Source organism: Malus sylvestris, chromosome 2 (genome assembly GCF_916048215.2).
Source record: "Malus sylvestris chromosome 2, drMalSylv7.2, whole genome shotgun sequence".
NCBI classification, from domain to species: Eukaryota; Viridiplantae; Streptophyta; class Magnoliopsida; order Rosales; family Rosaceae; genus Malus; species Malus sylvestris.
The window spans coordinates 6,016,841-6,039,039 of NC_062261.1; the positions used below are offsets into that span (position 1 = coordinate 6,016,841).

Consider the following 22,199-nt stretch of genomic DNA (forward strand, 5'->3'; position numbering starts at 1 on the left):
ATAACGAAATAAAAAATAAAGTGAATAGTACCATGATTAACTTTTTAGTGTAAAAATGTGACTTTTCATTAAAGTAAACAGTACTTGAAGTTTTTCATTAAAATTCCCAAGATATAAGGAGGGAGGATGATGTTGACACCATTTCTTCAAATTTCCAAAACTAAATATATACCGGAAAAGAAAAGAAAAAACTAAACCAGGGTGAAACATATTTAAAAGATTTATATAAAGTCAATTGAATTAGCAAAAATATGTAAAAGATGAACACGTTGAAACCAAAGGAAGCAGCATGAGTTGAGTTGCCTCGGCAAAAGTATAAAAGCCGGCATATTTTGTGAGGCAACACCGCTTCCAGAACGATTCGATCCATACTTACGAGACTCAAAACTTCATTCGAGTTGCCCCTTCCGATTCATCAAGTCATGGTAATACAGAAGCAGGCACATCGGTTGACCAAGGATGCAAAAGATGAACCAGAAGATCATATTTCCGACCTGGAAATAAGATCAAAAAATGCGGTTAGAAGAAATATAATGAACATTACCAATATCGAAATCGTACACAGAAAGTATGTGCCCTCAGCAATCCATAGAGCATGAATAGAATCTCCGAACTAGTAAAAACATAAAAGGGCTATAGGAACTCTCGATCGTCGAGTTTACTTTGTAATATGTAGAATTGCCGAATTGGAAACCACAAACGGAAAGTTGGGACATGGAAGTTTGTAAGAAGGATGCAAGCATGATGCCTTGTACTCCTATCCTTCTAGCAGGACCGCCCCCAAGTTTTTAACTCTCTCTAGAAACTAAGACCCGGTTTGGTATTCAATCCAAATACAGTTTTTATAACTCGAAAACAAGTTTTGAGTTCCAAACTGTAATTCTTGTTTGCCTGGCCTATTTCTAAAAACTGAATTTAAGGACTGACTTAAAAACAAGGGAATTTTAACGAAAAACTCTCCGATACTGTTTATTTTAACGAAAAACCATATTTTTACATTAAAATGTCAATCCTGGTACTATTCACTTTACCTTTTATTTTGTTCTTATAGTTAAAACTCAAAGTTTTCAAGTTATTTTCATTAGTTTTCCATTTGATAAAATAACATTTTAAAGTTTTTAAACACAACCACCTCCAAACACAAAACTCTATAGCCCGACCTTCACCCTCTCTCTCCTCTCCCCCTCTTCGTGATCTTCGCTGCCAGCGTCGATTGGGTCCCACTGTCCACAGGGAGTCGATTCGTGTTCGCCATGAGCACCAATTTGACTCCGCCGTGAGGTAAGACTTCATATTTTTTATTGTTTTAGTGATTTTGACGACATCGATAGTTATTTAATCTTACTTTTGTTGCGTTATTCAAGTTTCTATGTTTGTATTCATCTTTTAAGGATCACAAATATTACATGAAGAATTAAACACCTAAAAGTATCACCAAATATTAAAAACAGTCGACATGAGTTTTAATGATGGAATTGAAAACAACTCACATATGCTTTAAATCCCAGGCATCATCTTTTGTCAAAATTCCAGTCGGCATTTTTTATCCAAATTAAAAGCTTAGAGTACTTGGATCTAACGAAGGACATGACACAGGATCGAGCACAATGGCGTTCTAAGATTCATATAGCCGATCCCACTCAGTGACTTGAATTTTCCAAGTCTCCAACCGAGAAGTTTTCCTCACTCGGGAAATTAAGGGAACACTACCCCAACCTACATGCTCCACTCAGAAAGCTTCAACATACAAGCTTCAACAAAAGAAAATTCAAAGAACTTAGCGAAGAAGGCTTTGGTGTATTTAACACAATACGTTGAAATGAAGGAAAGCTTATTTATTGATATCCCCGATAAGCTACAAATATGTACATATACATGAGTCAAAATAAACACACAAGAGGGAGCCTTCACAAAGGTTGCTTAGGAGAAGTCTCAGCAGTCGGTAGAGCCCCAGAAAGAGAAGGCACCGGAGGGGGATCATTTGGAGCCTCAGTACTGGACAGAACCCTAGAAGGAGGAGGCATCAGAGGTTGATCATTCGGAGCTTCATTACGCGGTACAGCCCCAGAAGACGAAGGCAATAAATGCCTTTGGAACAAACCCACAAATCTCTGATGATCAAGTAAAACCTGACCATCAGTTTCCTTCATCTGGTCAAGCTTCCTCTTCATGTTTGTAGCATAGTCATGTGCGAGCCGGTGCAACTGTTTATTCTCATGCTTGAGCCCCCTAATCTCCTGTTTGAGACTCATCACTTCAGCCGCCAATGATTCAACTTGGCGGGTTCGAGCAAATAGGCGTTGGGCCATATTAGACACAGAACCTGCACACTGAACACTGAGAGCCAGCGAATCCTTAACAGCTAACTCATCAGACCGTTTGGAAAGTAGTCTGTTATCTTTGGGAGTGAGAAGGTTCCTGGCCACCACCGCAGCGGTCATATCATTCTTCATCACGGAATCCCCAACGGTAAGAGGACCAGTAGGGGAGACGAAGGATGGGCGCCATATGTTGTCTGGAGAAGGCGGGGCTGCCTCTTCAACAAGGTTTAAGTCAAAACGACGGTCGGAGGGGCCAGACATTTTCAAAGGTGTTGAAGAGAGAAGAGGTCGGACAAATCAAGATCTTAGAAGTGCAAGAATGAAGCTTCTACTGGTGGAGATTCAAGTGTGCTTTGGAACTTAATGCCAGCCCCTATAAAAATCTGCACTCGACGGAGCTTCAGAAATCGAAGAGGCGCCTGCTCAGAAATCGAAGAGGCGTTTGCTTTCTCAAAAGCTGGGCTGCTTAGAGATCACGAGGGTTGATCTCAGAAATCGAAGAGGCGTTTGCTTTCTCAAAAGTTGGGCTGCTCAAAGACCACGAAGGCCGATCTCAGAAATCGAAGAGGCGCTCGCTTTCTCAAAAGCTGGGCTCCCCAGAGACCACGAGGGCTGATCTCAGAAATCGAAGAGGCACCTACTTTTCCAGCCTTGTCAGCACCTGTCACACGCACACTCAGCTTTGCGGAAATTATGGGCATTTTGTCGAAGACTTCTGGGGAAGTAGAAAACACATGAATCTTACTGTTCAATCACCCACTTCCCACACGCAACAATAGCTCATGGATACCACAGATAACTTTGTCAAAGTTCTCTGCCAAAGTTGAGCACGTGAAGCTTGCAGCTCCCACTACATCGCTCTGACCAAGAAGGGTAAAAGAATAGCAAAGAAACAGCACTAACAAAGTTTAGACCCATAAATTTTGAAGGTCTAGCTACCATATTATTACCCACAAGGGTAAAGGAACAGTACCACTGCTGGATAATTGGAAAGTCCCTGTGTGTCAACCTCTGTGCTTCGTGGCAAGGTAGACTAGCAAACATGCCCAACCTTTACTCACATTCGAGAAAACACTCCCAATAAGATTGCTTGCTCCAAAATCGAAGGGGCACCGTCCTCCAAATCTCGAGAGCCAGACTCCCAACATGACTACTTTCTCAAAAATCGAAGAGAGGGTAAAGGAACAGTACCATTGCTGGATAATTGGAAAGTCCCTGTGTGTCAACCTCTGTGCTTCGTGGCAAGGTAGACTAGCAAACATGCCCAACCTTTACTCACATTCGAAAAAACACTCCCAACAAGATTGCTTGCTCCAAAATCGAAGAGGCACCGTCCTCCGAATCTCGAGAGCCAGACTCCCAACATGATTACTTTCTCAAAAATCGAAGAGACACTGCTCCCCGAATCTTCGAGAGCCAGACCCCCAGCATGATTGCTTTCTCAAAAATCGATGAGGCATCGTTCTCCGAATCAATCGAAGAGGCGCTCGCTTTCTCAAAAGCTGGGCTGCTCAGAGACCACGAGGGCCGATCTCAGAAATCGAAGAGGCACCTACTTTTCTAGCCTTGTCAGCACCCGTCACACGCAACAATAGCTCATGGGTACCACAGATAATTTTGCCAAAGTTCTCTGCCAAAGTTGAGCACGTGAAGCTTGCAGCTCCCACTACATCGCTCTGACCAAGAAAGGTAAAAGAATAGCAAAGAAACAGCACTAACAAAGTTTAGACACATAAATTTTGAAGGTCTAGCTACCATATTATTACCCATAAGGGTAAAGGAACAGTACCACTGCTGGATAATTGGAAAGTCCCTGTGTGTCAACCTCTGTGCTTCGTGGCAAGGTAGACTAGCAAACATGCCCAACCTTTACTCACATTCGAGAAAACACTCCCAACAAGATTGCTTGCTCCAAAATCGAAGAGGCACCGTCCTCCGAATCTCGAGAGCCAGACTCCCAACATGACTACTTTCTCAAAAGCGAAGAGAGGGTAAAGGAACAGTACCATTGCTGGATAATTGGAAAGTCCCTGTGTGTCAACCTTTGTGCTTCGTGGCAAGGTAGACTAGCAAACATGCCCAACCTGTACTCACATTTGAGACAACACTCCCAACAGGATTGCTTGCTCCAAAATCGAAGAGGCACCGCCCTCCGAATCTCAAGAGCCAGACTCCCAACATGATTACTTCCTCAAAAATCGAAGAGACACTGCTCTCCGAATCTCGAGAGCCAGACCCCCAGCATGATTGCTTTCTCAAAAATCGAAGAGGCATCGTTTTCCGAATCTCGAGAGCCAGATACCACAGACCACTTTTTCAAAGTGCTCTGACAGAGTTAAAACATGTGAAACTGGCAGCTCCCACTACCGTGCTATGACCAAGCAGGGTAAAGGAATAGCATTACTACTTGTTGTTAGGGAGACTCCTATATATGTCGACCTCCATCCCCAACGGACAGGCAGACCTGCAAAAATGCTCAACCCTTCATCATATCTGAGAGGGCACTCCCAACGAAGCCTTTCGAAATATTCAGCTTTCTTTCCCCCCGATAATACCTCTGCAAACAAGCTATACTAGAGCAAGAATATCTCATATCATCAGGGTTAAAAGCAAGAGTATCCCATATCATGCTTTTTCCCTGTCTTTCCCTTTGGCCTTGTTTTTACCTGCAAGACAAGGAGAAAGAGCAATCAGTCAGCACTTGGAATCAGGCTTCCAGCCAGGAACTGACTGCCTGGAACCCCTTACCTGATTACTTACCTGGCATTGCTCTCGAGTACTCATCTTCAACATGTTATGTTTCCAGGGAAGATTCCGCATCTGCTTGAGGAACAGATAGGGCAAGTGCGAAGGATACAAGGAAGCATGTGGAGACAAGCGTAACAGCACACGTGCCGATACATCCATTACTCTGTCAAAAGCAAAAGTATCCCATATCAGCCGGGCGGAACGTACTCTAGATTTGATGGACTTGTTTTGACCCTCAAATTCTTCAGTCGGCCTTATACTCTGGAGGAAACCAGAAAACCCTCCAGCTCAGTTCAAGAATAAGCCTGTGGAAAGTTACTTCTTCAAAAGCAAAAGTATCTCATATCATCTCTTCTCATTTTTCTTCTCTTTATCCTTCATGCTGCTGCAAGATGGGGAGAAGGTGAACAATCAGTCGGAGCTCTGATTGCTTACCTTGTCTGTCACCTCTTTCAGCAAACCCCCTAGCTCGGCGACTTGGGGGACTCCTCCTACATGGTTTGTATCGCGCTTGACCAAGCCTGAAACTACAAGTAAGCTTCAAGTGAAATTGATACATTACCTTGTGCATCTCCACCAGTTAAAGATACCACCCCTGGATGGAGGAAGAGTACTTCCAGAGAAGATGCCACATCTACCTATGAGACAGATAAGGCAAGTCAAGACGACACCACACTCCAATACTTAGAAGTTTCGTGATTACGAGATCATTCTCCCACAATATTTCCTAATGTCATTTGTACTAAATCATTCACTTGTACTCACTAAAGGAGAGCTTGAACCTATGTACTTGTGTAAACCCTTCACCATTAATGAGAATTCTTCTATTCCGTGGACGTAGCCAATCTGGGTGAACCACGTACATCTTGTGTTTGCTTTCCTATCTCTATCCATTTATATACTTATCCACACTAATGACCGGAGCAATCTAGCGAAGATCACAAAAAGCAACCGTTTTCGCTACCTAGGATCTATCTTGCAAGAGAACGGAGAATTAGATGGAGATCTCAACCATAGAATACGAGCTGGATGGATGAAGTGTAAGAGTGCATCCGGCGTGTTGTGTGACCGTCGTAGGCCACTGAAGCTCAAGAGAAAATTTTATAGGACGGCAATAAGGCCAGCGATGTTGTATGGCACAGAATGTTGGGCGGTGAAGCATCAACACGTACACAAAATGGGTGTAGCGGAGATGAGGATGCTTCGTGGGATGTGTGGGCACACGAGAAAGGATAAGATTGGGAATGAGGATATCCGAGGTAAAGTAGGAGTAGCCGAAATTGTAGGAAAGATGAGAGAAAATCAGCTCCGGTGATTTGGACATGTGCAAAGAAGGCCGACTGACGCTCCGGTTCGAAGATGTGACTACGGGACAGAGGTTCAAGGCCGAAGGGGTAGAGGAAGACCTAGGAAAACTTTGGAAGAGACTCTAAGAAAAGACTTAGAGTACTTGGATCTAACGGAGGACATGACACAAAACCGAGCGCAATGGCGTTCTAGGATTCATATAGCCGACCCCACTTAGTGGGAAAAGGCTTTGTTGTTGTTGTTGTTGTTGTAAAAGCTTTATAAGATTTGAGAAATGTGGGGTGTATAGAAAATATGGGGTGCATGTAGAAAATGTAAGGTGTATATTGAGAATGTAAGGTGTGAGGGTATTATGGGGAAGTATGTGGGGTGCATTAAGATAATTATTAATTGAAAAAGAAATTGTGGGGGTGTATTAAGTATGTAAGGTTTATTCAACAATTTGTGGGGTGTTAATATAATAAGCCAAAAAAATAAAAAAAACTGTTTTGAAGAGAAGTTCTTTTAAGTTGTTCTTAAGAATGATTAAAGGTTTTAAGCTGAATACCAAACGGGGCCCTAAATTTTCAATAGAAGGCTAACCCCAACAAGTGAGTAGGCAAAACTACGCTGCAATAATATGAGACAACATGTTTAAAAAAAAAAGGACATACCATTGAGTTTCTGAATTTATCTTGCAGGAAATTTGTGATCAAGACAAGTGGTACCTGTACAAAAACGCAATAAAAGAAAATTAGGACAGATTGATCATCAATATGAGTAGGACTCCTAAATGTGGCAAGGAAACTACAATGTTCTTACCTGCAACATAATTCCAATAAAAGCCCACAACTTGAATATGTGGCAGGGAACAGCTATGCATAGCTGGAGATGAGTCGAACAATATTGGATAAGATAATAGAAACACAAACAGCTATGCAAGCTTCATTATAGAAACAAGCCATGAGAATTCAGATCCGAGTAAGGCATAAAACAAAAGGGAGAAATATTTCGGCTGACCCCCAGATAATGTTTCATGTGGAGTTTGCGTTGGTGATCACGATGAGGAGCTCTGTATTTAATATAATTATATATTTCCATGCTCGAACGTAGTCTTTAGCTATTGGCCAAAATCAAATGTAAATAGTTCGTATTGCCATTACCCATGTCCTGGCATCAGAATTCATTCTTATGTGTATATTCTACTCTTGTAAGGTAAATGGAGTGGGTGATCATCTTCCCATAACCAATGGTAGCATGGTCCTTCAAGGTTGTGCTTGATAGCAATTACTGTATCAAGCAAATTACCAAGTGTACACATTCCTGGATGATGTACGCCTAAACAGCTAAGTCTTGGTTAGATACTAAGATGATGATTCGCTTGTTTCTAATGACATGCTTCCAAAGTTATCAGTTTCAAGTCCTACCAACACTCACGTTCCAAAGAGAGAGAATGCTAATTATATTATAGACAACAGAATATGATGAAAGAAGGAGCGATAGAATAGTCATTATCCAAAGGGAGAGGATCACTAAATAACAACAAAAACTCACAGCAACAGAGCAATATACCTCATGAAATACAGCAGATACTAGAAAGGAGATTACGATGGCAACTCCCTGAATTCAAAGCAAGAACAAAAAAACAAATTAATTTTCTAGTCTAAAACAAATTAAAGTTCGTCCATCACGCATCATTTAATATTAAAATAAAGAGATATTAGATACCTTGGGTACTCCATGCCGTATGCATGGAAAATAGATATGGCGAACCATCCATTTATGAACAGGCTGAAATGAATACACCCAATCAGTATTACACTTTCACTCAGGCATTAGCATAAATGAGAACTACAAGACCACAAGTGCTCTTGCTTCTTAAGTCTACACTTCATTCAGTTGCCTCGTGAATAAGGCGAGATAGGAAAAGAGGGGGAGGGGGGGGGGGGTGTTGTTATCATTGTAAAATGTAAACAAAGTAAACATCAGATACCATCTAACTGAGTTTTGTCACTACATGGCAACTTTGATGACAAGGAAATTAGGCTTATATAGCCTCTTTTCAGGCTTATAAGTTACAAGGCTTATTAATGATAATGCTAATGCACAAATTGTTTGATGCAAATTCGAACACATTAAGAACCACATTCACTACAGTCCAATAAGCAACCTAGATTCAAAATGAATATCGAATAGAAGTCAAAATAATAATTTATCGTAGTACTTTCAAGTATATGAGAAAAGATAACAACTGAATTAGAGTTCAACAGACATACCATATTCCACATTCTCCAATACTGATGACAGCCACCAGAAGAGCCATGCAACAAAAGTAAATAGTAAACAATTTCAATTCAGAGCCGTAATAACATAACCTAAGAATAAATTGCATAAACATAAAATGCACCTCCTCAACAGTTTGTGCATTCCACCAATCTTTATAGAACTCCCGATCTCCAAAACAAAGCAGCTCAGCAAGAATATTTAACCTATATTTCTAACAGTGGATGTAAGCATAAACTCAAAAAGTGCAAACTTAGTATAGCTACACATATAAATTGGGAACTGAAAGATAGGGGATGAAGCAAGACGTACCAGAGATGGAAAAAACAATAGAACATGCATAACCACACATATAAATTGGGAACTGAAAGCTTCAAAACCCTCTCTATGGCATATAACCAGTCCCCCTTCAAAGGATGTTGTGAATTCTTGACAATAGGGTTGATGTACTGCATAAATATACAGGTGTATAAATTCATCAATAATCACAACAAAATAAAAGAGCACTAAAACCTAGTCGAAAACAACAAATGCCAACTTACTTGTTCTACTATAAATCCCATCACTCCAGTAAAAATTATCAACTTCACAAGTTGACGAAACACCCAACCTTTTCGCACAGAAGCTGTGCGAGGGTAACTAGTCTGAAATAAGGGTCAGATAAATCAAATTAAATTCATTTCTCCATTAATGATGTAACGTAAAAGTTAACCTCATAAGATAACAACCATAATTAAAGATTAAGTGTGTTGATGCACAAAATCAGCGAGGACTTTGGTACAACAGAAAGTGTCAGGTTTTGTGACCTTCGCTTGGTTGCTTCGGTCACTAGTGAGGATAAGTACGTAAATGAATAGAGACAGAGAAGCAAACACAGGATGTACGTGGTTCACCCAGATTGGCTACGTCCACGGAGTAGAGGAGTTCTTATTAGTAGTGAAGGGCTTACACAAGTACAAAGGATCAAGCTCTCAATTTAGTGAGTTCTTGTGAATGATTTAACACAAAATGGCATTAGGCCATATTGTGGGGGAATGACCCCTATTTATAGAAAAACTTGTAGCTTTGTCACATTGACATGTGTCATGTTATGATTGGTTCTTGATGTTGACGCGTGCTGCGCTCTGATTGGCTTCTAATCTTGACACGTGTCGAGTAGTGATTGGCCTCCTGGTCGGAGGGGAACGCTTCTGGGTCCTTGACAGTATAGCGTTGGCCGGTGCTTGGTAGTTTCGGGATTGGTCAAGTATGGTACAAACAGTGCTCCCCTAAGTTCCCGAGTGAGGGAAACTCCTCGGTTGGGGACTTGCAAGATCCAATCCCTTGAGTAATCACGAAACTTCTAAGTACCGAAGTGTGGTCTGATCTTCATCTGCCCTTCTCTGGAAGTACCTTTCCTCCATCCGGGAATGGTGTACTTAGCTGATGTTGACGCACAAGGTAATGTATCAATTTCACTTGAAGCTTACTTGTAGTTTCGGGCTTGGTCAAGTGCGATACAAACCCTATAGTAGAAGTCCCCCAAGTCGCCGAGCTAGGAGATCTGCCGAAAGAGGTGACAGACAAGGTAAGCAGTCAAACTTCCAAGTAAGCAACCCAGGATCAGAGGTTTGACTTCGGCTTCCGGTTGATTGTTCTCATTCTCCTTGTCTCTCATTCAACTGCCAGGATAAGGAGAAGCAAATGGATAAGAGATGATATGAGATACTTTTGCTTTTGAAGAAGTAACTTTCCACAGGCTTATTCTTGAACTGTGCTGGAGGGTTTTCTGGTGCCCTTCAGAGTATAAGGCCGACTCAAAAATTTGAGGGTCAAAACAAGTCCATCAAATCTAGAGTACGTTCGACCTTGATGATATGGGATACTTTTGCTGTTGACGGAATAATGAATGTGGTATGGAAAGGTGTCGTGCTGTAGTGATCTGTTTCAGCCCACCGTTGAACCTTCTGCTTCAATCTTTTGCATGGCAGAAGTGGTGTGCAACCTTTGCATTTAAATGGTCCTTCAGAACATTCCTTCATAGTGACTCATTCACGCTTGGCAGCTTCAGTGTAAAGAGCCAATATCTGATCAACTGTCATGAGGTATTTGCCGGTGGAATTCGTGACCTTGATAGCAGTTGAGGATGAGTACTCGAGAGCAATGCTAAGTAAGCGACCAGGCAAAGGCTCCAGGCAGTCAGTTCCAAATTGGAGGTTTGATTTCAGGTTCCGACTGACTGCTCTCTTTCTCCTTGTCCTGCAGGTGTGGACAAGGACAAAGACAAAGACAGGGAGAAAGCATGATATGGGATACTCTTGCTTTCGACCCTGATGATATGAGATACTCTTGTTCTTGGTGTGGCTTATTTGCTGAGGTATTATCGGGGGGAAATAAAGCTGAGTATTTCGAGAGGTTATGTTGAGGGTGCCTTTTCGAATGCGAGAAAGGGTTGAGCATTTTTGCAGGTTTGCCTGTCCGTTGAGGAGGGAGGTCAATGTATATAAGGATTTCCCAATAACAAGTAGTAATGCTATTCCTTTACCCTTCTTGGTCACAGCAATGTAGTGGGAGCTGCCAGCTTCACGTGTTTTAATTTTGTCAGAGCACTTTGAAAAAGTGGTATGTGGTATCTGGAAAGCTGATGTTACGTGTGAAGATTACAGACAAGCTTTATCTAAGGAAATCTGGCTCTCGAAGTTCTGAGAGTTGTGCCTCTTCGGTTTTCGAACAAGCAATCCCGTCGAGGATCTGACTCTCGAGATTCGGAAAGCGGTGCTACTCCGGTTTTTTAGAAAGTAATTATGTTGGGAGTCTTTTCTCGAATGTGAGTAAAGGTTGGACGTTCTTGCCAACCTGTCTTGCAGCAAAACCCGGAGGTCGACACACATAGGGACTTTCCAGTTGTCAAGCAGTGGTGCTGTTCCTTTACCCTTATGGGTAATAGTAGGGTAGCTGGAACTTCGAAATTCTCGTGCCTAAACTTTGTCAGAGATCTTTGACAAAGTTATATGTGGTACCCGAGGAGTTGATGGTGCATATGGAGAGCGGTGATTGAACAGTAAGATTCACGTGCTTTCTACTTCACCAGAAATCTTCGACAGATTGCCCGTAATTTCCGCAAAGTTGAGTGTGCATGTGACAGGTGCTGACGAGGCTGAAAAAGCAGGTGCTTCTTCGATTTCTGAGATCGGCCCTCGTGGTCTCTGAGCAGCCCAGCTTTTGAGAAAGCAAACGCCTCTTCGATTTCTGAGATCGGCCCTCGTGGTCTCTGAGCAGCCCAGCTTTTGAGAAAGCAAACGCCTCTTCGATTTCTGAAGCTCCGTCGAGTGCAGATTTTTATAGAGGCTGGCATTAAGTTCCACAGCACACTTGAATCTCTACCAGTAGAAGATCATTTCTTGCACTTCTAAGATCTTGATTTGTCTGACCTCTTCCTTCTTCAACACATTTGAAAATGTCTGGACCCTCCGACCGTCGTTTTGACTTGAACCTTGGAGAAGAGACAGCCACGCCTTCTCCAGACAACATATGGCGCCCATCCTTCATATCCCCTACTGGTCCTCTTACCGTTGGGGATTCTGTGATGAAGAATGATATGACCGCTGCAGTGGTGGCCAGGAACCTTCTCACTCCCAAAGATAATAGACTACTTTCCAAACGGTCTGATGAGTTGGCTGTTAATGACTCTCTGGCTCTTAGTGTTCAGTGTGCAGGTTCTGTGTCTAATATGGCCCAACGCCTATTTGCTAGAACCCGCCAAGTTGAATCATTGGCTGCTGAAGTGATGAGTCTCAAACAGGAGATTAGAGGGCTCAAGCATGAGAATAAGCAGTTGCACCGGCTCGCCCATGACTATGCTACAAACATGAAGAGGAAGCTTGACCAGATGAAGGAATCTGATGGTAAGGTTTTACTTGATCATCAGCGGTTTGTGGGTTTGTTCCAAAGGCATTTATTGCCTTCGTCCTCTAGGGTTGTACCTGGTAATGAAGCTTCAAATGATGAACCTCCAATGCCTCCTCCTTCTGGGGTTTTGTCAAGTACTGAGGCTCCGGATAACCACCCTCCGGTGCTTTCTCTTTCTGGGGCTCTACCGACTGCTGAGACTTCCCCTAAGCAACCTTTGTGAAGGCTCCCTTTTGTTTGTTTATTTTGACTCATGTATATGTACATATTTGTGGCTTATCGAAAATATTAATAAATAAGCTTTGCTTCATTTCAACATATTGTGTTAAATACACCAAAGCCTTCTTCATAAAGTTCTTTGAATTTTTGTTTTTGTTGAAACCTGTATTGTTGAAGCTTTGTGAGTGAAGCATGTAGTTTGAGGTAGTGTTCCCTTAATTTCCCGAGTGAGAAAAACTTCTCGGTTGGAGACTTGAAAAATCCAAGTCACTGAGTGGTTGTGAGACTGCCGAGTATCAAGGTGCAGTAGCATATGGTGGGAGTCCCCCAAGTCTTCAGGCGAAGAGAGTTGCCGAATGAGGTGTCTCGCGTGTTACTAATTTGTCAAAGTAACGAATTCTTGTTTCGATGTCACACATTCGTATATGCTTTATCTAAAAATATTTCCAACTTTTGTGTGTTTGATGCTGCATGCTATTGACTAGACAAGATCAAGTGCAATTAGTAGCTTTTCTCTCTTTTTCATCTTTTCTTTGGTGGAATTGCTTTTCGTTTCCACTAATCAGCCTGAGTGGATGCAAGATAACACCTTTCTCTATAGCTCAGATTGCAAAGTCGTCTTCATGAAAGTTTTTCCTTATCTTGTGAACTACAACATATCCAAATTTGAGATCCATCGGAGTAGTACAACTTCAGAAATTCAAGTATGATGAGTAACTGTTCATCAATGTTCTGTTAATCCGTCAGACTTGTTGTGAGCTTCGAAACTCCATTTTCTCTTGTTCATATCAACATACTTTCTTCATTGAAGTTGTTCCTCAGCTTGTGAACTACAACATATCCAAATTTGAGATCCCTCGGAGCAGTATGACTCCAGAAATCCAGGTATGATGAATGACTGGTTATTATTTTTCTGTCAACCCGTCAGATTTGTTGTGAGCTTCGAAACTCCATTTTCTCTTGTTCAGATCGGTATGCTTTCTTCATTGAAGTTGTTCCTCAGCTCGTGAACTACAACATATCCAAATTTGAGATCCCTCGGAGCCGTATAACTCCAGAAATCCAGGTATGATGAATGACTGGTTATTATTTTTCTGTCAACCCGTCAGATTTGTTGTGAGCTTCGAAACTCCATTTTCTCTTGTTCAGATCGGTATGCTTTCTTCATTGAAGTTGTTCCTCATCGACTCTTTCATAACATATCAAAAATTCAGGATGAACTAACGGTTAAATATTTCCAGATCTTCGAAACATCACAACAGCTTCGAAATCTGCAAGAAGCCGACTATCATGTTTGGAGCTTCAACACTTTAATTTCCGTCGCTCAAACAGAAATGGTTCCTTCTTGAAAGTTGTTCATATGCTCAAGAACTATAGGGTGTCCAAAATTCAGCTCCATTGGAGAAGAGCAGAGGTTGCAGAAATTTGATAGATGAAAGGAGGCGGAAGAGGGAGAGAGAGAAAAAGTCTCTTGGGTTGGATTTCTATTTTGGGGCAGATTCCAACTTTTGTAGCACCTTCATTATTGATGAATTGCTTGTACTTTTGTCCATTATGAAACTTGGGACTTTGGCTTGTTGTTGGATCTATTATAATATGTTTGGGAACATATATAAGTGAATAAATAAGAAGGAAAATTTTGGGCCCTTGTGGGTGTAAAACAAAAAATGTTTATGTTTACCCAAGTGTTTTTGTACAAGTTCAAGGGCATCTTGGGTTTTGTGAACAAAATTTGTTTATTTGGAGCAAGGTTTTGTGTTGAAGCTTTGTAGGTGAAGCTTTGGTGTTGAAGCTTTCTAGGTGAAGCTTTGATGGTGAAGCTTTGTAGATGAAGCTTTCTAGGTGAAGCTTTGATGGTGAAGCTTTGATGGTGAAAGTATGTAGAGGGAGCTTTCTAGGTGAAGATTTTTTAGGTGAAGCTTTGTAGGTGAAGCTTTTTTAAGTGAAGCTTTTCGGGTGAAGTTTTTTTTTTGGGTGAAGCTTTGTGGGTGAAGCTTTTTAGGTGAAGCTTTGTGGGTGAAGCTTTGGAGGTGAAGCTTTTCGGGTGAAGCTTGTTGGGTGAAGCTTTTTAGGTGAAGCTTTGTGGGTGAAGCTTTTTAGGTGAAGCTTTGTGGGTGAAGCTTTGGAGGTGAAGCTTTTCGGGTGAAGCTTTTTGGGTGAAGCTTTTTAGGTGAAGCTTTGTGGGTGAAGCTTTGGAGGTGAAGCTTTTCGGGTGAAGCTTTTTGGATGAAGCTGTTTTTTTTTTTTTTTTTTTTTTTTTTTTTTGGCGCTTGACACGGTCTTCATTTGCTTGTTTTGTAGTGACTGTGGAAGACGGATTGCTTTCTGATTGAGAAGGGTTCTGGCATCGCTTGCTATGAATGTAAAAGAGTGAGGGCTGAGTTGGCTAAATTACCTCTTTATTGAATTCATTGCCAAATGGCCTTCATTACATAGGATGCCGAACGGCTATAGCTCAACACTTGTACATCGTGAGTCTATTTGTAGTAGTACTTCAAGTGATCAGCGTTCCATGGATGGCCAAGGGTCTTGCCATCAGAGCTTCTAAGTGTGTAAGAGCCAGGGCGACTGATGCCAATGACTTCATACGGTCCATCCCAGTTTGGACTAAGTGTGCCTTCACTCGGGACTCTGTCGCAGAGTAATCTTTTCTTTAAGACCCAGTCTCCTATTTTGAAAGAACGAGGCTTGACCCTCGAGTCATAATAGTTGGAGATGCGCTGCTTGTAGGCGACATTCCTCAAGTGAGCTTGGTTTCTGTGTTCCTCGACTAAATCCAAGTTGAGGGTGAGTTGTTTGTCATTTTCACTTTGAATGTAGTTCTGGACTCGGAATGTTGCTTGCTCGAGCTCAACAGGGACAACCGCCTCTGTGCCAAAGGCAAGTGAGAATGGAGTTTCTCCTGTTGAAGTCCGATATGAAGTGCGATATGACCAAAGAACTTGGGGTACAAATTCTGGCCAACAGCCTTTAGCTTTGTCCAAGCTGGTTTTCAAAGTGCGCTTGATTATTTTGTTGATGGCCTCAACTTGTCCATTAGACTGGGGATGAGCTGGAGAGGCAAATCATAAGTTGATGTTGAACTTAGAGCAGAACAACCTGAACTTCTTGTTGTCAAACTGTCGCCCATTGTCAGTGACTATCGCATTGGGAATGCCGAATCTACAAAGGATGTTCTTCCACACGAAGTCTTCTATCTTTGCCTCAGTAATGGTTGCCAAGGGTTCTACTTCGGCCCACTTTGTGAAGTAGTCCACTGCAACGACTGCGTAACAGACTTTGCCCTTCCCTGCCGGCATTGGGCCGATCAAATCAAGTCCCCACTGGGCGAAGGGCCAAGGGCTGATCATAGGAGTAAGAGGCTCTGGAGGGGAATGAGGAATAGTTACATATCGTTGACATTTGTCACATGAGCGGGATACTTTGATGGCATCCTGGTGGAGTGTTGGCCAGTAATATCCTTGGCGAAAAGTCTTGTGTGCTAGGGACCGAGATCCAGCATGATCTCCACAGACTCCCTCATGTATTTCCCGAAGGACGATTTCCGCCTCGGCAGGCGTAAGACACCTTAAGTATGGCAGGCTAAAACCTCGCTATTGTGGTGATACCCTTGACGCGGGTTTGACCCACTGCATTGACTGCCTGGGGGCGAGCGCTATTGTGGCGATACCCTTGGTTATCGGGATAGTGTCCCTTACTCTTTTTACTGAAAGGAGAGTGGTGAGGATGGAAATCCTTCCTCTTGCCTTGAAATTGATATGTCTGTTGATTCGGTGAAGCATTATGCAAGGCATGGGGAAGTGCCACTGCTGTTTGGAAAGTCGAGGTCTTCTCATTTAGGTGAGTCTGGCTTCCACCTCCCACTTGTTGATAAAGGATGGTTGTAGGGGGTTTCTCCTGATATGTCTTTGCCTCGGCGGAGGCATGGTTATAAGCCTGCGCCATCACCTCAGAGTAAGTCTTCCAAGTATTGGCATTGATCATGTATTTAAAGAAACAATCACGTAGGCCTGCCGTGAAGGCTTTGAGGGCAGTCTTGTCGTCTGCCTCGGCACACCGGGAGTATTCATGGCTGAAGCGGCCAACATACATACGTAATGACTCGTCTGGCTTCTGGCGGATAGTGTACAAGTCATCTGTAGAGTGCAAGCAATCGGTTTGGAAAATGTGTTGGGAAACAAATAGTTTCCTCAATTCCTCAAATGAGTCTACCGTCTCAGGTGTAAGACGACAATACCAATTTAGAGCTCCACTAAAGAGGGTGGAGGGGAAGAGAAGACATCGCTCTTCGTCGGTGTGCATCCGGTATGCCATGGTGGATTCAAAGAGGTTAAGGTGCTCAATCGGGTCCTCTTTTCCAGTATAAAGTTGCAAGCCAAGCTTTTGCTTTGTCTTTGCTTGAAGGGGGGTGTTGAGGATCCTCCTTGTAAGAGGGCCAGGCCTGGGTTGGTTCCAGTCAGGTATTTCAGCCTGACGTTCAGCCTTCAACTTGTTTACTTCCTCAAGAAGTTGTAGGACAAGGGGGTCCTGAGCGGAGTTATGTGTCACTGGAGCTTTCTTTCGTAAATCTCCATCTCCTCTTGGAATATTAGGAAGGTTTGATCAAGGGCATGTGATTTTTCCCTGGACTCGCTGTACTGGCTTCCAGGGTATGTCTGTCGGAACACCTCTGAGTCCCCTGTACCCTCATGTCTCTCTGGGACTTGTTGCCCCTTCCCCAAATTGGTGGCCGGCTTGGGCCGTGGCAGGGGACCGAGTCTCTCAGAAATCCTTGGGTCATTAATCTTTGAGCTTATATGGATGGAATTCTCTCGACGTTGCTTCAGGAAATCCCGACAATCGCGAAAGACGGCTTTCGATCCTTCTGCCCCTTCAGCAAAGAGGTGTCTCCCTCCACTTCTCATGGTTCGGGTCGAAGCAACTGGGTTAAGAGAAGCCTCATGTTGATTATCAAGTCGAGGGGTAATCTGTTCCCTATCAGGGATATCTATGTCGAATGCATGTGACCCTCCATGTTGGAGGGCACCCAGTTGATGGTTGACTTCCACGGGGGCAACAAGCTCGCGTGTCTGAGCTTGCCTAGCTTCGTGGAGTGTCTCGAAGAGCTTCTCATATTGCTCCTGGAGGACCTTATTCCTCATTGCTATCTTGTTGTTCTGAGCTTCCAACTCATCGACTTTAGCTTGAAGAAGAACTCGTTTTCCTTCCTTCTTTCGTTGTTTCGCACTATGTGCAAGGGGGGTGTCATTCTGTGTGTTGTGGCTTCCTTCGCTTCCCATGCTGGAGAGGGATGCCTGATCAAAAGAAAGTGTACGAATGATAGAAACCAGCTTGACACAGCTGAAGAGAGTAGGAATAAGTGTCGTTTCCCACAGACGGCGCCAAATGTTGATGCACAAAATCAGCGAAGACTTTGGTACAACAGAAAGTGTCAGGTTTTGTGACCTTCGCTTGGTTGCTTCGGTCACTAGTGAGGATAAGTACGTAAATGAATAGAGACAGAGAAGCAAACACAGGATGTACGTGGTTCACCCAGATTGGCTACGTCCACGGAGTAGAGGAGTTCTTATTAGTAGTGAAGGGCTTACACAAGTACAAAGGATCAAGCTCTCAATTTAGTGAGTTCTTGTGAATGATTTAACACAAAATGGCATTAGGCCATATTGTGGGGGAATGACCCCTATTTATAGAAAAACTTGTAGCTTTGTCACATTGACATGTGTCATGTTATGATTGGTTCTTGATGTTGACGCGTGCTGCGCTCTGATTGGCTTCTAATCTTGACACGTGTCGAGTAGTGATTGGCCTCCTGGTCGGAGGGGAACTCTTCTGGGTCCTTGACAGTATAGCGTTGGCCGGTGCTCGGTAGTTTCGGGATTGGTCAAGTATGGTACAAACAAAGTGTAATTTAAAAGTTAACCTCATAAGATAAGAACCATACATTAAAGATTAAGTTATGAGTTATCTATACATGAAAATTAGCTTTCTTTTAATTAGGGGTGCCAATAATACTGTAAGAAAATAATCATATAGTTTTGCGATGATTCATTTAATATCATATTTAAAATGAGAAAAAATAATTTAGTCATCTTAGACATACATATTACTGAAACAATAATGAGTCATGTGAAAGATATAAGAGTTATAAAGAAAGTTTGAGCAGAATTCAAACTTGTAACGGGAAAACTCACAACACCAGGTTGGAGCAGCTATGAAGTTTAAGTGACAGCATGACAGTCTATAACTGAGGCAAAATATTTGTTCAGTTTGTAATTAAAAGCCATAAAACAGGCAAAGGAAAGGCAAACAACATAAAAGAAAAGGTGACTTAAACAGACTAAAGCATAGGTCTCGGGTTCGAGACTTGGGAGCAGCCTCTCCATAAATGGGGGTAAGGCTAGCCGACATTCACCTCTCCCAGACCCTGTGTAAAGCGGGAGCCTTGTGCACTGGGTACGACCTTTTTATACTTTCTGAATAAGGATTGATTGACGGATAAGAAAACCTAGGTTAATTTCTAAAAGAGTAATGCAATTACCTGGTAACATAATGTTGGAGCGACCATAAAGTATGCCAAACTTTTTAAGTTGTTATTATGAGGGTAATCTGTATTCAGAGAACTAGGTGTGGCATCCCCCTGCAATCAGTCAAAGGACTTCAAGAATTAGAAAACATTTATTAAGAAAAAATTGTTGAAGCAAATTAAACATCTACTAAGATTTAGAACCTTTACAAACTTTCATCAAACTGCATATTTAATTTAAAGCGGCAAAGGAAAAGACTATATTCACTGTTAACTGAAAAACTTATTCACAAGTTCATAGCTACCTTCTCAACTGCTTTGTGAAGTGCTCTCATATCATAGTTTGTATGCACAAAAGATACGAGTTTTAACCACACGATGCAAGCAAAGAGCATCAAAGTAACACCAGATAAAACTGCAGAATCACACCTGGAGAAAATGAAGTAAATCAAATAAATGCAACATTTTCACTGCTATTCACATATTAGCCAACTAAAAGATGCCATCAACCAAATAAAAAAGGGCCTCTCCTATTACATATACACACAATCTTTCAGACAGAACTACCATCCAATGTCAATTTCAGCTTAAGAATTTATCCTATGAAGTTTCTAAGATCTCCACAAAAACAAGCCTATTTCAAGAACTGTGGACAACGTAGCATTCCAGAGTAGTAACCAAGATTGTAAATCCAGAAAATACGCTAATAAATGAATAGCACTTAAACACAAGTACTGGGCTAGAAACGAGAATGTAACAGTGATAGTTCAAACCTAAATCCTCCAATCAGCACCATGGTCAAAATGTAATAAATAGTTTCACCGACTGATACCAAAAAACTGTGGGAATGCAACTAAATGGAAACTTGATAGTAAGTTCAAACTGACCTGAGAATCACCAAAACCGGATACAAGATTGAAGTTGTGGTAATGACTATATGAAGAGAAACAACAGCCTACAATGCCAGACCAGAAATTCATATTTCAGATACAGAGTTGCGGGAAGCTATTTTTTTTTTTAAGTAGTACAAAACAAGTTGCTCACAGCTTCAGATATACACTTCTGTAGCGCTAACTTCTCAACTACAAAGGCCGCAAGGGGAAATATAGGAAGAGTAAGGCTGCAAGTGAAAGAAAAGAGGAGCCGAATAAATATCCCATCACTTGTAATTCGAAGATGGTAACAATAATTAAGTAATTCTTTAACAAAACAGCATATCGAACCATAATAAAAGGAAATATTACCAGCACATAAGAAGTGGCCAATCGCGCAACGATCTTGAACTAAACCAAAAACCAGTTTTAATTAACCATCCATACTGCAACAATAATTGAACAGTAAGAAATCTCTAAATGGTCGTAATTTACAAGGGAAACACGAACAACCAGACGGTGTAAAATTAATCGAAAAACAATGGACACGGGCACATGGCAAACCTTCATTAAATTCTCGATGATAAGCCGGCTGTTTACAGCAACAAGTACTACTATACACAGATTGAAGAGACCTGCATGGCTCTTCAAAAATACACAAAAAAACAAAAAAAACAAAAAAGATCAAAGCTTGCAATCAGCATCTCGTTCAAGCTTCAGTGAAAGCTAAAAGACAAAAACTTGTTCATAGCAAACACATTTTCATTACTGATAATTAATCATGAATTAGTGGCACTAATTAGAAGTGAAATTAAGCTACGCAAGGCTTAAATACCTGTCTGAAGATGGCATCAGAGCTGAGAGGGCTCTCCTTAACTCTCCGATGAGCAGGGACGGACGGCCGATACGTGAATTTCGCGGCGGAGGGATCAACGGCCCGATCATTCTCGCCGAGTCCCTTCTTGTCTTGAACAGCATTGACAGACTCCGCCGAGCCGTCAGAGCCTCCAATACGACCCGCATCGCCGGCGTCGCAGATTCTGGCGCCAACCAAGTCATCACTCCCCGAGTCTCTAACCAAATCGTTCAAGGAATTGCCGTCCTGGTTCGCGTTCGAGTCGAATTCCGCCACGGTGGCGGCTGAGGGTCTGCGGCGTAGCGTGTGGTTGAGATCTGGGTCTGCGCGGGGGCTCGTGGTGGCGCCTGCGGTGGCTACTGCCTCAGGCGAATCCGCAATCTCCATGAAACAATAGCAAATATATGTAATCTATATATATACACACTAAGAGAGGTGAACAGAGAGAGACTTCAGATAATCTTTATGATTCGGATTCCAGAGAATTCATGGAGAGAGAGAGGAGAGAGAGAAATTTCAGATGGAAAAAAAGATAGAGGAAGAAATGGGGGAGCGAGAAAATTCGCGTAGTGGCGATGAATGAATGGGAAGTTGAGCGGTCTTTATATAAAAAGCGACAAAAAAACACAGAGGGGAGAGAGAGAGAGACGGTGACGATTGCAGGTATGTTGACGAAGCGATGATGTCAGAGAGGGAGGAGGGGCGGTAGGAGGCGGAGAAACGACAAGCGGCCGCTTGGGGAAATGGTGTGATGGTTTTGGCGTTTAACCAAAAACTATGTCGTCCTGTAAGAGTGTGACAGAGGGAGAGGGATAGGGAGGGGGAAGAAGATGCAGACCTCTTCCCGTGGAGCTTTCCGCATACAAACCGCTTCCCGGTCCTTGCCTTCCTTTCCTCGGCTCCCGCTACCTCCCAACCCAAATTAGCTTAAGCTTAGCTTTGGTTAGCATCTAATTGGATAATAAGATGCTGATTTTTAGGTACTTTTTATAATTATATGGGAAAGTACAACATGGGATGAGATAAATATTTGTGAAGGGATGTCGGACTACGTTTTTACACCTCCTAGCAAGAGAACCTTCTTATTATGGAAATTTTCTGCGTGCTTCGGAGTATTCGGTATTTTAATGGATTTTAACTGTTGGATTTTATTTTTGTTTAAGAACATAAAATTTGAGATTTAACAGTTGAAATATTGGAGT

General features: G+C 42.3%; 1 protein-coding gene and 1 long non-coding RNA gene across 2 annotated transcripts; one reads left to right on the plus strand and one right to left on the minus strand.

The window, feature by feature from the left end:
- Positions 1-41: 41 nt before the first annotated feature.
- LOC126605898 (diacylglycerol O-acyltransferase 1A-like) lies at positions 42-21,932 on the minus strand. Its single transcript, XM_050273349.1, has 16 exons — positions 20,977-21,932; positions 20,706-20,786; positions 20,514-20,587; positions 20,314-20,389; positions 20,157-20,224; positions 19,575-19,698; positions 19,285-19,383; positions 9,182-9,283; positions 8,952-9,088; positions 8,764-8,845; positions 8,633-8,653; positions 8,085-8,147; positions 7,929-7,976; positions 7,179-7,241; positions 7,031-7,084; positions 42-494 (listed from the first exon to the last, which is right to left on the minus strand). The coding sequence occupies exons 1-16, from the start codon at positions 21,382-21,384 to the stop codon at positions 390-392; spliced, it is 1,605 nt and encodes a 534-aa protein (XP_050129306.1). The 5' UTR covers positions 21,385-21,932; the 3' UTR covers positions 42-389.
- LOC126606004 (uncharacterized) lies at positions 12,815-14,392 on the plus strand. The gene is made up of 3 exons (XR_007617092.1): positions 12,815-13,631; positions 13,715-13,812; positions 13,988-14,392. It is a non-coding gene; the product is annotated as an uncharacterized LOC126606004 (long non-coding RNA).
- Positions 21,933-22,199: the final 267 nt, after the last annotated feature.

Excerpts from the sequence above, each read along its gene's own strand:
- LOC126605898 (XM_050273349.1), bottom strand. The coding sequence starts at position 21,384 with ATGGAGATTGCGGATTCGCCTGAGGCAGTAGCCACCGCAGGCGCCACC. Across the intron at positions 20,588-20,705 it reads TCATCGAGAATTTAATGAAG|TATGGATGGTTAATTAAAAC; the intron begins GTTTGCCATGTG and ends TTATTGTTGCAG. Across the intron at positions 7,977-8,084 it reads TACGGCATGGAGTACCCAAG|GGAGTTGCCATCGTAATCTC; the intron begins GTATCTAATATC and ends CTTTGAATTCAG.